Raw genomic sequence first — 14,478 nt, 5'->3', positions numbered from 1 at the left:
TAATACATTTTGGGGCATTTTAGCCATGACGAGTGTAAACATGATTTTGGTGACCAATCATACACCATCATATTGACACAACATAAAATAGAAAAATGTTATTTAAGTGTATCTAAGATGAAAGCATGTAAAAGAAGTTAGAAATGAGCATGGACAACACATCCTAAACAAGCATGATCAAGATATCCGCAGCAATAGACAACACGCCTTGGACAAGCATGATCGTGATATTCTTATCTCATGTCGCGAAGTTTTTATATCAACGGCGAGTCTTGTGTTTGAGTTGTATATAAATTACTAAAGAATTATATGCTATTAAATTAAAAATAAAAACATTAATTGGACCAAATTTCACTGATGTTTGAAGGTTGGGTCTTTTTCCCCATTCAAATACCAGCACTTTGGGATGAAGAAAATGAACCCATCCCATTTTGGGACCTTCACTCCCTGTTTTCAGGACCTAAACTATCAGACTCTGTGAATATTAATTGAATGTTTGAACAACCTCTTAAATAACAGTAATGACATTTCCTAGCAAACACCAAGTCCGACTGAATATAACACTGTATCCAGCCACAACTAATCATTAGTATGTACAAAATTAGTTCCATTCCATGTCCCGTTCTCAAAATAAGACCAATAAATATACAAACAAGTAAAGGCGTGACCTGCAAAAGGCTGACAATGGAGTTGCAGCTTCCTTATCACACCATAGCAAAAAGGTTGAAGCTTTCCTTCATTGTGGGCAATGGAAGTGATCCATATTCTTCTAATCTCTCTACATTTTGATGATAATGAACTCAGAATAAGTTTGGTGGGATTGTGTGGTAATTGAAGTTTTCCAACACTTCTCCCATCCCTTCACAAAAACTCGAGAGAAGCCCGGTACCAGATCTTAGCTTGAAAAAGGGAACAAGTAGAAATGGAAGATTTTGCTATAGGAGCACCTGAGATCATTTGGAGTAACGTTTAAATGCACCGGATATCTCTCGAAGGATACCGTTATCAGCACTCGAAAACGTCAGGCATTCCTACATTCCATATTGTCACATAACTGAGAGTGTGTCAGCACGACCTTGTTGAGGTGGTGCTTGTTTAGTCATTGGCTTCAAGGTCTCCATTATGCTGGAAAAAGATGGACGTTTCCAGGGCTCACTGCAATTTTATCAGTTAGTAATATCGAATGAAAAACAAAAATGCAAAAGAGCCCAAGAATAGAACTATATTAGAACAACTCACTCGGCCCAGCAAGCCATTATTAAGGAAGCCAATTTGGGATTTACATCACGTGGGATTTCAAGCCTTAAGCCCTTAAATCCAACAGCTGCAACAACCTATGCAACAAGAAACTGTCACGGATCTAGCTACTACAAAGTCGGCTGAAAGTTACCAGAAAGGTTATGCAAATTGAAGTGGATTTATAGCTGAGCAACAATGTCTACAACAAACATCAAAATCCCACACATCATATAGGCAAGGAGTGCAGAAAAGGAAAAAAGAGAAGAACAGAAAAACATCGCAGGTTTTATGGTGAGAAAACGTCATTGGTCGATTTCAGTAATTGAACTCCGCCGAATCCCTTCTCTACTGTTTTTCAGGGTATATTTGTTGTGATATTGGGTTCTTTCTTCACAAGCCTAATAGAAATCCAACATTGAGAAGTTCACACTTGAAAAAAAGGAGAGGTTACATCATGAGGTAGGAAACTTCTCATTTTTGCTCTGACCAAAAATGTTGGAAGTATCTAATAAAGCAAAGGAAATTAGCATGAGGCATTGGGATTGACCACAAAATCAAGAGGGTATGATTTTGATATCACATATCGACTAGGCTTCGAAAACAAAGGTGCAGATTCCTTAACCCAATTTCCATTCAACGTGACTTTTGCAGTCATAAATTGTAGTGTGGATGTTTAAACAAATGAAAAATCCTTCAAAATCACCATTTGCTACATCTTTCACCAAAAACTGCTCAACACAAGGCAACAAGTCAAGGGATCACCTAGCCTCAGGTCCCTAAAAGTGATACTTTTACCCCTAGGCTGGCCATAGCCTTCCATCTTGATCCAAAACCTTTCTTTCCTAGCATCTTGTTTGAGAAAAGACCAAAATTGAACCAACAAATTTTCCAGTAGTAACAAAAGCCAAGGAAAACGATAGTAGAGGGAAGAACCTCACTGAGCCTATCAGCCAAGATCTTCTACGTACTTAATGTGGTCTTTTCAACCAAACATTCGCAATTTTGTAACTTTCTCCTTTTCTGGTACAAGAGCAATCAACAAACATCTCATTCAAAACTACAGTTGATAGTCCTTAACGAAAAATTTGACACATTTCCATATTATCTTTACTAACAACATCCCGAACTCCTAAGAAGAATTCCATGTCAAAACCTTGTGCCTGGAGTTTTGTTGGCTCCAAGATTTACTTTTATACCCATCCTCACTTCATCATCAACTGGCCTCCCAAGCATGCCTTTCATTGACAAGCCAGAATTCCACAGAAGTCTGTAGGGAATATATCTTTCCCAGACGCTTCCCAAATTAGGAGAGATACTCCTTCTCACAGTTTTCTTGATTCACCAATCACCGAGCTAGTGATAACATATTTCCTTCAAACAGCAATCTTGGGGAAAAAGTGAAGTTTTCTTCTCCTTCATTAACCATTTCTTTTTACATTTTTAGCGCCAAAATTTAGGATAAGATCCTTCAGCCTTGTTTTAAAAAAACTTCTTTCGTGTCTTTTATCTTCATCTAAATTCTGCGATCCATTTAGATTACTAGGGCTATTAATATTTGTAGTGAGCTGACTTTTTCTGGTAGGAAATACTGCTAAATACTTGAGAACGGCAATTCCATCCCGAGTTTTGGCTTGAATACTAAACATACTCCAATGTTTTCGGAAAATTGCTACGGGTGGTCTCTATGCATGCAAAATGAAACTCAAAACCACCTCTTTCCCCACTGCTGCTTTGCTATCGTGTTTTGGAGCCATGTCTTAGTCTTTTGCAGTTTGACCTTGCCAATGAACAAAGATTTCCTCAAACATTCAATCTCTTTTGTTATCTCACTCGTCCTACAAAGAAGGCTAAAAATGCTTTGGCTCAACATCATCCAGAGCTTCTTCTTGAATATTTGGCTAGACAGGAACAACAGACCCTTTAATGGAAATGGAAGAAACTACACAAATCTTACTGAATACATCATCACAGCCGCCTCATGGTACAAGCTTAGCAATATGTTTTGTAGTTATTCTTTAACCAATATTTGTGGCTTTTTGTAACCCTCTTCTGTTTGGAGGGCCTCTCCTGCCTTTTTTTTTTTCTTTCTTTTTTTTTAAATTTTTTTTATTTATATCTATTTCATTAAGTTAATAAAATTCCATTTATCTGCAGAGAGAGAGAGAGAGAGAGAGAGAGTGCGTGTTTGATATTTTAAACTAGGAAGCTCTAGAAGACTTACAAACGATCAAAGCTTAAAGAGAACATTTGCTTTTGATAACAGTGCAATTTTCTTATCCAACAACATTACTATAAGAAGACGGAAGAAAAAAACCTGAGCTGGGTTTAGATTACACCATGGCTGTTGCAAAGTTGCTAACTCCCACAAAATCACTCCAAAGCTGTAAACATCTGACTTTTCATTTGACGGCTCATCACGTAGTACCTCTGGTGCCATCCATTCAGGCTAACAAATTGAATAGTTAAACATTAGAAATTGTATAGTATAGACATCTTCCACGAATAGGGATAGTGTGGTGATATATTGCTACAAAGCCAAGAACTTACTGTTCCAGCTGCGGATTTTGATGAAAGAAATGTTCGTGCCTTTAAACGGGAGAGACCAAAATCACAAACCTGAACAGAGAGAAAATGAAGACATTCAATGAAAGAAAATCTAAAACCCGTTTGATAACGATTTTGTTTTTAGTTTTCTGTTTTTAAAATTTATGTTCATTTCCTCGTATTATGATTATCATCTTTCTTAAAGAAAAACTTGATTCTAAGTCAAATTCTAAAAACATAGCTTAGTATTTAAAAACATTGGTAAAAAGTGGATAACAAAACAAAGAAACTTGGGGTGGAAGGAGTGTTTATAAGCATAATTTTCGAAAGCAAAAAATCAAAAGGTTTATCAAAAGGAGCCCTAATATTTTAATCATAAAGACAATACATCCCTCCAGGTTTCTTATTTTTTTAAAAAAAACTTCTGAACTCCAACTCTGAGCTCTGTTATGTCAAGCATATCATCAGATATGAAAATTTTATTTTGTTTTCAATGTAGTAAATTGATGTTCCCCCCTCCCTCCCTTGAAGCGTAAAAGATAGAACTTGTTGCTTACAGATTTTGGAACATTCATTATCATTTATTTTCATGTTCTTCTACAGCTGAGAAGTATAATCTAGAAAACGCCAATCTAAACATGTTTAAAAAAATTCTGCTGAAACGTTTCAGTTAAACTCATGTACCGAGGACTTGCAAGGTTATCAACAGTGGTAAAAAGTAGATGACGCACTAGGAAAAGTCTAGATACAGTTTTAATGGATAAAAAAAAACAGCGGGGGCTCATGCCAGCAAAGTAACACCTTAACAAGAGATAAAGGACCAAAAAGCGGTAAAATGGTGTCCTCTAGGAGAGATATTTTTAAGCTGAAAGTTACAAACTTAAATACCTTTACTGTATACTTCCTGTCAACTAAAAGATTCGGTGATTTTAGATCGCGATGAACAATTGGAGGATCACGTCTATGGAGATAGTTCATTCCCTTTGCCTGTATCAAAACGAATGATCGAGTCATTTACCAAAATATAAACGTCGTCGAAAATGAAGGTACACAACACAGCACAAGATAAAATTCTGGGGGGGGGGGGGGGGTTACNTTTTGGGGGGGGGGGGGTGGTTACTAGAATACAATCTGTGAATCATTAGAATATACATACCACATCAAAAGCCATATTTATCCGACGTGTTTCATCAATGTCTTTGACACCTGACTTATGCAAAAGCCTATACAAGCTACCTCTGCAAATAAAACCAATTCTTCAACTTTCAAACATTTTCCATCAGATGCTAACTTTTTCAACTTTAATTAGGAGAAAGATGGTAAAGAAAACCTCGATAGATATTCAGTGACAATGGACAGGTTTGGTGGCTTGGTCACGGCACCCATGAACAGTACAATATTAGGATGTCGTAAGGATTTCATGATAGCAACCTATCATGCAAAAATAAAGAAACAAAACCACAGTCAACAAAATAATCGGTGCCTCTAGTACACAGAATTGAGATTTCCACCACTGCATACCTCTCTCAGAAACTCATTAACACGTTCAGGATGGAAGTCTTGTTCTGTTAGGATCTTCACAGCAACTTCCTGACATGCCCATGATAAATTCTTAGAAATATGGCGTGAACACATCATATAACTATTAAAAGATAATGAAAAGGCACCATTTGAATCGAGGCTTCATACCAAAATCTTCAATTACTCAATAATTGAAAAATATAGCTAAATAAGAAGAACAAGACAGGGTTTCCATTCCCATCCAAAGGAACTGCAAGATACAAAAATGATCCCTACAATGACGCATAATCATATTACATCCTAATAATAACTTCTGATGCAATGGGAAAAGGCAAGTGTATTGACAGGAGAGCAAGATAGAAATCATATTATAAGAATTTGCAAAACAGATAATGATCATCAACAATAACTGCATTATGCATCACATATTCGACTCAAAACCGAGTAAACACCGCATGCTCGCATAGTAGACTAATTTTGGGAAATAATAATCATCAACCATTTTTTGCATGACTCACCGATCCATGCCAATCAGCACGATGCACAGTTCCGAAGGAACCTGAAATTACACCAACGATACGCTCAGAATGACCTTAAAGATTAATTGCAATGAATTCTATAGATAGACTGACAGCTTTTCATTATGCCCAAAGTTATCATATTTAAAAGTCCATATTTTATAAAATTTGTAGTGCACATACCTGCTCCAATTCTTTCTTTTAAAACAAGATCATTCCATGGAATGTCCAAATCCTCTGCACCAAGGGGAAGTGTTTTACTCCGTGTGCTTGGTATTAGCTGACCTCCCTGTTGAAACCTTACGTCCATAGTAGAATCCATCCTTGGGTGGGACATATCCAAATATGACTGCGCACTTACACGGCTAATATGTGGAACGTACTTCAGTGGGATTGAATCCTCAACCAGGACAGTTGGTTGTATAGCATTATGAGAATTATCACGCAGTTTAAGTAGGAAATCTCTGTCTTGGGAATTAGGCTGCGAAGTTTTTGCATGCAGTAAAATGGATTTTTCATCATTTTCACCAGGGACGAGCATTTGGTTGCTTCTGTTGGTGAACTTTCTATCAAACTGCTTTAGATACAAGGGGAGTGCGCTATCTTCTCCGTCCACTGTATTTTCTGTGATGGTGACGAATAAAAACTTATCAATGAAAAAAACAATATACAGGGAAGGCTTGCAAGATTGAGTGTGATAGAAGTTTTGAGAAAACGTAAATGCAAACCATAACAAAAATTATGCGATTCAGCAATATTGCATGCTTACTGCAGCCTTTTGGAAGTGCTATCTTTAGTCACAAAATCTACTTTATCATACCTTTCGTAACAAGGAAAATTTCCTCTATCTCCAACCTTACCGAGGATTTTCTCTCATCATTCCATGTGTTCTTCAATCAACTTTTCACAGAATTTTATAGCATGGAGCACAAAATAACTGGACTTTCTAGACTGAAGTTTGATTAGACGGTTACAAGCATATACAGCTTTGTCCGGTTGCACCGGCCTTTTTCATCAGATATCTAATGGGTACTCGAAGTGAGTATCAAGACAAGAAGAAGCACAAACTAGAGGTTTACTAATACCAGATATAGATTTGAATAGTTTTGCCCCCACAAATACACCTGTAGCTACAAGAAAACTAAATGTTGAAGATAGCCGAAGTAATGCTCCTGCGTAATGTCATCCACTGATGAACTGATGATCCTAAGCATCCAATGTCTAATAAGTATGATCATACACTCTACTTTTCAGGAACATTATAAAATATATCTGGTTATAATTTACAACAAGAACTTCCAAAGAGAAAAATGCAAAATGAAATTATAAAATATGATTTTCATAGTACTGAAATTAACGTGTGAAGAGTCAAATAATTACCTGAGTAATTACATGAGGAAGCTTCATCGAAAACAACATTAAGCAATTGGCAATCTGAAAAGTACTGTTTAGCCAGTGACCTGAAATCAATAGCCGGCTCTACTGGCTTTAGTCGTGGAAGTCGCAATGGCGAGGAGATCAAAATGGAGGATGGGCCATTGAGCAAAGAATCAGGCTCATACAAGCAACCAGGATTTCCAATCAAGTCAACCAGATACTCCCTACAGAAAATTAACCAAGCCAATTATAACTTTATTAATACAACGAGGAACAATGATCAGTTCCATGAGCTTTCCAACATTCATCGCCACAAAAGAGCAAAATTGGCAATAAATTATTACTAAAATTTTGAATCAGCAAGGAAAAATAAGAAACGGTCAATTTGAGGAGGGTTGACACTGTTAAGTGCACTATACATTTAAAATTAAAAGAGTATCTCAAAGCTAATAATTGCACGAGTTAGAAAACATTATAAGTGATAACGTTGAAGCCAAACATTTCAAAGGAGAGTAAAACAATCAAAAAAACTTATCAACCATTGCTTCCAAGTCATTTTGTTTTCTTCCATTTCACCCCATTTTGATCTGAATTGGATCCCAATGCTATTTCAGTATCCTACAGGAATTATCTTCCCAATGACGATGAAGATTACAATACTGTCTAAATAGCATTATTATATGTCAATTAATGGCAGGCACCAGCTTAATTGAAATATGTTGTTTGAGCTGCATAGTCAATAAATGCAACAGTAAACAATATAGAACTCTTTTGGAACAAGCAGAGTATTGCAGAGAGAGCATACTTGTCAAGCCCAAACTGAACAAGACAAGAAGAAGAATCATGGCGTGAGCAATATTTACAGCCCTTGGCTACACGACAGGGTAAATCAATTGTGTCAGCTAACACCTGCAAATACCATAATCTTGAATAAGCGGACCCTGAACTATGTCAATTCACTTGATAAACTAAAAGACACTTATATCAAATAATAGCTATGCAAATTGAAAAATACAAGAATACAAGATTAAGAATTTACCAGAGGCTATATGCATTAAACGAGCAGAAAATTATATATAAAATTAACTACTATAAAGTGACTGCAGGAATCACAGCCTATACAGAAGGAAAACTATAAAGAGTCAATTGATGTGCTTCAAAACCGGGATCTCACTTTAAAAAGAAGTGCACGATGCCGGCAGAGTCCTACAGAGAGTCCACCAAGAGGAACAACCACTGAGCCTAAGGTCTCCTTCAAGTTATCACTGCACTCCCTCCATATCGACTCCAACACATCTTCTCCAGAAACTGAGCCACTATTGATACCAAAAGAACGGAAGTTATTGGGGTTGAATGAAATAGACAAGTTTCCAAATGTAAGTGTGGATGTCTCACCCCAAACTCCTACAGACAAGTTTTGCAAGCTGGTCTACAACCTCTTCTGTGGTTATAGAGGTGCAAGAAACGCTTTGGACCCAATTTTGGAGGTCTTTTAAGTTGGGATCAGTGCGCCGATCAATCAGAACAACTTCAATTGAAGAATCAGTGATAGGATCAACAGACTTTAGAGATTCAATTGATGGCATGCGATCATTATCAGGCAGGCTGGTGCATACAGTCCATACATATGGATCCATTCCATGGATTAAATAAAACCCATCAGGAACCTTGTCAAAGTATGATAGGCAGCCATTCACCTGATGCATATAATAACACGACAGAACATCATTTTCAAAAAATGGTACTCTGTTTAGCTAGACCTAAAAATATGTTCCTCTACCACATTCTCAATGTTATTACAAATAAATCAAACAAAAAAAGGTCAGATCTTCAATATTTGCCACACATGTAAAAATACCAGTAGTTTCATTTTCATACTGAAGTGGAAATGCTCATTCAAATCTCGGTTTTTTTTTTTTTTAATCTTTCATGGCTCAGAGTAGAATCCAGCCAACTTGAATAAATTAGGAACTAATCGACATATTGACAAACAGCTGGGCTGTCCAATACAATGGATAGCCCATAGCTAACTTCCATTCTCAAATAAATACCGACATAGGTCAGATGGTTATAGCTATCCATCTACTGCATTGATCACAAGAGATTAACCACAAAAATTGGAAATAAGGTAAACAAAACATGAATCTTAAATTCCTATCGGTTTTCCAAACTTATATCATCACTTCGAGAATAGTACTCTAGCCTAGACAGCATGTTGCCCCTGGGAAGACGTACTTGATGTGAAAGTCAAAGACCAATATAAATTTGATGTTAAAACAAGAAAGTAAAGTCGTGTTTTCTTCATTTGTTACCGCATCCTAGATCAATAATGCCATTCTACTTCATCAGCTGTAAGCCTTTTCCTAGGAAGCAACCAATGGCATATGCTGCTTCAGTAACATCTAAAGCAAAAGTCTATCATATTTTATTTGTATAGATATAAAATCAAACTCGGAGTATCATCAGAGGTCGACACTATTGCCCTATCATTCTTCATCGACAATTTTGCGGGGAGAATAGATGTTGCATCAATCCGTTATCGGGTAATCAGGATTTGACGCGACACCCGACAGTTACCAATCTGGTTGCTATCTAGACTATAAATTCTAGAATAAACATAATGTAAATTAGCATAGCCACTGAAGTCAACGCAACAAAACCATAAGCACGGATTAGAAAATGTGATGGATTGAAAACAATTTCTACCCAAAATCGATGTGACACAGCCTCAGCAGAGCTAATCGACCTCCTTAAAGCTGAATCATCCTGAAATGGATTTAAGAAATTAGGATCATCAGCACAAGTCGCCACAGATGAAAGCCGAAGCGCCAATGCCAGCTGCAGTTGATAACTCTCCTCCGTCTGTTGCGCCCAGCTCTTACTAGAAGATCCTCCAGTCCCAGCGGCCATCTCGGCTGTCTGTGGTCTCGAATCGCCTCCAATCCTAAGCAGATCATCGTGCGTACACCCAAACGCATCCGTCTCGTTAGCCACCGTAGTTGATGGTGTCGGTGCATAGTACTCCCCGGATATCGAGCTCTCTCCAAAGCTGCTTCCACTGGACTGCCTCTGCAAACCAAACGTCGAGTGCATATTACCGATCCAATTAACCTGCTGCTGCTGGCCCGCCCTGTGATCACCACCCGCTTCCCAATCCAATCCTCTTTCCAACTTCCTCCTGTCGTTCTTCCCCTCTCCTGATGATGTTTCTATCAACGATGTCGAAGCTCCGGCTCCAGCCACAGCAACGCCGCCACTGTACTGGTCGTCTGGAATTTGACTGAGAAGCGTGTAGTTCAATCTCCTGCCGGGCATTTCCATCGAGATTCTGAGAATTCCGATCAACTGGAATCCGTTCGGTCCCTAAAATCCACCATCGAAGCGATGAAGATTTCCCCTCCCTTCGATTTTCCACCTTTCCGGTGAGTACGTCTCTTTCAGAAATTCGACTGTCGGAGAGAGAAGCTGGGAACCATACAGAACTTTTATGCGCAGTGGCGTTTTCGTAATATTCTTTTGTCCAATAAATTCTTAATTAATTTATTTTGCCGAAGATCTGATATTAATTCGCAGTTGGCTCCATCACCCTTAAATTAGGCCCAATAAGATTATTCGTAACGACGGAAGTCATTTCCATTCCACGCGCCTGAAATTCCTTACGAGACTCCCGCGTGGGGTTTACACGTGCGCGTGGTTTTGATAGCTTCCGGATTAAAATAGGTTGTTGAACTACCATTTTACTCAATCGGTCTATGCCATTTGTTATGTGTTTTGTAATTTAAAAATTAGAAGTTTTGGTTAAAATTTCATTAAATCTTTATAAAGGGTGTTATATCTATTATATATCTATTAATAAACACAATAAATTATATATCTATTATGTCGGCCAAATAAACGACCTTTAAATATAAAAATAATCAATAAAAATAGTATCCATGTTGAGGATGGTTGGGAGTGAGTCCCACATTAGCTAATTTAGGGAATGATCACGGGTTTATAAAGAAAAAAATACATCTCCATTGGTTTGAAGCCTTTTGGCAAAGCGAGGAAAGGTGAGGAGAGCTTATACTCAAAGTGGATAATATCATACAATTATGGAGAGTCGTGATTCCTAACATGATATCCGAATCATGCCCTAAACTTAGTCATGTCAATAGAATTCTCAAATATCGAACAAGAATTGTGAGCCTCGAGGGTATAGTCAAAAATGACTAGAGTGTCAACCAAATGATACTTTGTTCGAGAGTTCTAAAAAATGAAGTCGAGCTTTGATTAAGAATAGACTATTCGAAAGCTTGATAAGCCTCAGGAAGTTCCACACCAAAGGGTCAAATGTTAAAATTCCATGTGAATTATAAAAAGAAAGGAAAAAAAATTCAGGTTGAAATTGAATTTCCCCCACGTACGTTTAAGTTAAAAAAAAAAAAAAAATCATGAAGAAAAGAAAAAGAAGATAAAAGAAAAGTAAAATCAATAGAACTAGGCGGGAAGGATAAAAAAAATTGGCGGCAAGAAGCAATAACAGCCAATTTTTTCCTGTTCTCTCTCACTCTCACTGCCTCTCTTTCCGCAATCTCACATCTTTGCCTCTTGACGCTTGCTCCTCAGTCCGATCTCCTTCCGCGACTCGATCTCTATCTGCGATTTCAATCGCACCATACATCCGCAACCAAGGTACGTTTCTTCATTTGAAAGAGTGGTCTCTAACAATGTTTTAACCGCTAGTTGAACTTGGTCAAATTTCAGTTTATCTGGCAATCGTATCCTGTTTCCTCCAATTCAATTTAGTTTCTCACATTATCTGTAATCTTTCTGATGTCGGGTCCATTGAAACGATTTTGCTCCGGTATAACAACTTAAGATTTTAGAATTAATGGTTGTTTAGGAAGTTGTGCAGGATTTGTTCATTACTATATAACTTGAATATTTGTATATTGTTTACTTTCGACGATTGGTAATCGTTTGAGCTCAATCTGTGTTTTGTCTTCAGATCGGTCTTCCTCTGTGGTCCGATAACATTTGCACGGCCACTTGGATCGTATTTTCGGAGTCAAGGTAGGCTTCATCATCTGAAATAGTAGTTTTAGAAGATGTTCAGGGTTATAGTGGATTTTTGGTCGGAGTTCCGTTTATCTGATGAGCGTATTCTGCTTCGTCAATTCAAATTCAATTTCTCCAATTTCTGTTGCGTGAAATTTGATGTCTGTGCCATTAAAATAAGATCGATAAGGCCTAACGGATTAAGATTTTTGAATTGATCGTTGTTTAAGAACTTGCGCAAGAGCTGTGCACTACTACATAACTCGACTACTTTTATTTTGTTTATTAGTTGATGGACAATAACCGTCTTAGCTCAATCTGCTCTCTCTTCAGTTCGATCTCCCGTTTCGCTTCAATTTCCATCAACGCTTTCACGTAGATCATACAATTGGAATCAAGGTACGCGTCTTCATCCAATGTAGTGGACTTATAACTTCGCTTCATGTTCTTGTTGAAATTGATCGGTGATCAATTTACCTGATAATCGTATCCTTACATCATTTTTTATTTCGATTGCTAAAAATTTGATATCTGTGCTATTAGGACGATTTTACTCCAGCCGAACTTAAGATTTTTGAACGAATGGTTATTTATGAAGTTGCGCAAGAATTTGTTCATTTCTATATCACTTACTATTTTTGTTTGCTTCTTTCTCAATAATTGGTAATTGATTGTGCTCAATCCAATTTTCGGGCATTCGAAATTCACGAGATATAATCTTCAAACGGAGTTAGTAGTGGATAAGATTACATGGCATATTGAAGTGTGAGTCCCGATTGGTTTTTCATTTGTTCTTCTTCGAGTAAACGGATGAGATTACATGGCATATAATTGGACATTGGTAGAAACCTAGAATACAACCATTACTGGATTGTCACGCGCACCTGTAGATGAGCGCTACTTTCATGGTCCGAGTAAGGTATTCTAAATAAATTTCTCTGTAAAGACTTCCACGTCTTCTATTTAAAAATGATGTGAATGGTTTGAGTAATTCTTTCATGAAAATTATCGGGCTCATAGGTTGAAAGTCTGACGTGCTGTAATCTCTATTGAACCTGGAATCTCACATCCGGATAGAGAAATTAATAAATACACCTTGGCTTTGTGTCGGTCGCTAGTTTTATATGAATGATTCGGACTTGAGCTTGAAATGACTAATTCTAATCTTGTTAATCACGTGTCATACAGGAATTTACAAGTGGATACTAACTTATTTGTGATGGTTGGAAGCTGTGTTACTAAATGATGTTCTTTTCTTACCGCTATGTTGTTTGTGCTGTCCTGGTTTGGGCTTCATCTCCTTGTTTTCTTATTGATCCACTGTCTTACCTCTTCCTCTGTTCAATTTGCTGGCTGGAAAATGAAGCCTGGCCATCAAGGGTCGGGGTGCTCTTGATTTTTTATCAAAACCTCTTACACAGACGAATCCTGCATATTATATTGAATACATTTGAGTGAAAATAGATGTTTTCAAAATCTATCTTTTCGGCTGGGTATTCAGATAGGCTAGACACAATAGCTCATATATCATGTAGATGACCGTTCAATTGAAAAATTCTACGTGCCGCATGTTGGCCAAAGGATAGAAGAATGAGAAGGTTGCAAGATTTATGATAATTGTTTAATGTTTACTCTAAGTAATTGGTTGGTGCGAACACTGGACCAGTAAATCCTAATATTTTGTACTGTTACCAGCATTCTCACATTTTTAACCTTGTATTTTGTTTTATACATGTTACACTTGTTCATATATCATCTGCAATCATATATTTGTTATATAGAAAACTACATTACTTTTTTTCAATGGCGCAATATAGATAATAGGACAGCAGGTTAATTTAAGAATAGGTACCTCTCCAGAAACAGTGTTGGATGCCTTGTGTCGATAATCCTGGTGGACAAGAAAAGCTGTTAGTATATAATCAATCACACTATAAGAGGTATATGTTCTATGAGTAACCTTTGAATATCGTTGGTATGGAGGTTCCAAAATACACGGTGCGTCTGGGAAGATTCCATATCCAGTCCCTTGGAACATCTATTGGGTTGAGGCTTGACTCGTGATCTGCAAACACCTACAAAGGAAATAATTATAGTTAGTTGTGGCACCAAGCCTCGAAAGAAAACATGGTGTAAACAGTATTCAACTTTACCTCATTGACTTGAAAGTAGGTACCATTCAGTGGAAAGCTTCCTCTCATTGCTGTCCGGCATGGTATCTGTTTTTTTTTTTTTTTTT

At 37.3% G+C, this 14,478-nt stretch overlaps 2 protein-coding genes and 1 long non-coding RNA gene across 5 annotated transcripts in view; 1 reads left to right on the top strand and 2 right to left on the bottom strand.

The window, feature by feature from the left end:
- Positions 1-478: 478 nt before the first annotated feature.
- Positions 479-10,715, bottom strand: LOC111481573 (serine/threonine-protein kinase CTR1-like). 2 transcript variants are annotated; one of them, XM_023127071.1, is made up of 16 exons: positions 9,906-10,715; positions 8,595-8,896; positions 8,374-8,515; positions 8,005-8,108; positions 7,203-7,423; positions 6,006-6,446; positions 5,823-5,863; positions 5,305-5,373; positions 5,114-5,214; positions 4,940-5,021; positions 4,672-4,770; positions 3,787-3,855; positions 3,554-3,685; positions 1,240-1,334; positions 833-1,155; positions 479-796 (listed from the first exon to the last, which is right to left on the bottom strand). In XM_023127071.1, exons 1-15 carry the CDS (start codon positions 10,518-10,520, stop codon positions 1,047-1,049), a joined length of 2,622 nt encoding a protein of 873 aa, XP_022982839.1. In that variant the 5' UTR covers positions 10,521-10,715; the 3' UTR covers positions 479-796; positions 833-1,046. The 2 variants fall into 2 exon arrangements, with proteins under 2 accessions (XP_022982839.1, XP_022982840.1); XM_023127072.1 differs by having other exon boundaries at positions 479-1,155; positions 9,906-10,520.
- Positions 10,716-11,721: 1,006 nt separating this feature from the next.
- LOC111481816 overlaps positions 11,722-14,478 on the top strand; it is a 10,698-nt gene continuing 7,941 nt past the window's right edge. For both annotated transcript variants that reach the window (XR_002718092.1, XR_002718093.1), the window contains exons 1-3: positions 11,722-11,873; positions 12,190-12,254; positions 12,573-12,638. This is a non-coding gene — a long non-coding RNA (uncharacterized LOC111481816). The remainder of the gene's footprint in view (positions 11,874-12,189; positions 12,255-12,572; positions 12,639-14,478) is intronic.
- LOC111481555 (protein ROS1-like) overlaps positions 13,265-14,478 on the bottom strand; it is a 9,582-nt gene continuing 8,368 nt past the window's right edge. Inside the window, exons 16-19 of the mRNA XM_023127033.1 lie at positions 14,393-14,458; positions 14,200-14,314; positions 14,092-14,130; positions 13,265-13,667 (exon numbers count right to left, since the gene is read on the bottom strand). Of these exons, the coding sequence (XP_022982801.1) occupies positions 13,549-13,667; positions 14,092-14,130; positions 14,200-14,314; positions 14,393-14,458 (339 nt within the window). The 3' untranslated portion in view covers positions 13,265-13,548. The remainder of the gene's footprint in view (positions 13,668-14,091; positions 14,131-14,199; positions 14,315-14,392; positions 14,459-14,478) is intronic.

The sequence above is a fragment of the Cucurbita maxima genome, unplaced genomic scaffold (genome assembly GCF_002738345.1).
Source record: "Cucurbita maxima cultivar Rimu unplaced genomic scaffold, Cmax_1.0 Cma_Scf00007, whole genome shotgun sequence".
NCBI classification, from domain to species: Eukaryota; Viridiplantae; Streptophyta; class Magnoliopsida; order Cucurbitales; family Cucurbitaceae; genus Cucurbita; species Cucurbita maxima.
The sequence above is the reverse complement of the archived record's forward strand: the minus strand, read 5'-3'. Positions and strand labels throughout refer to the sequence as shown.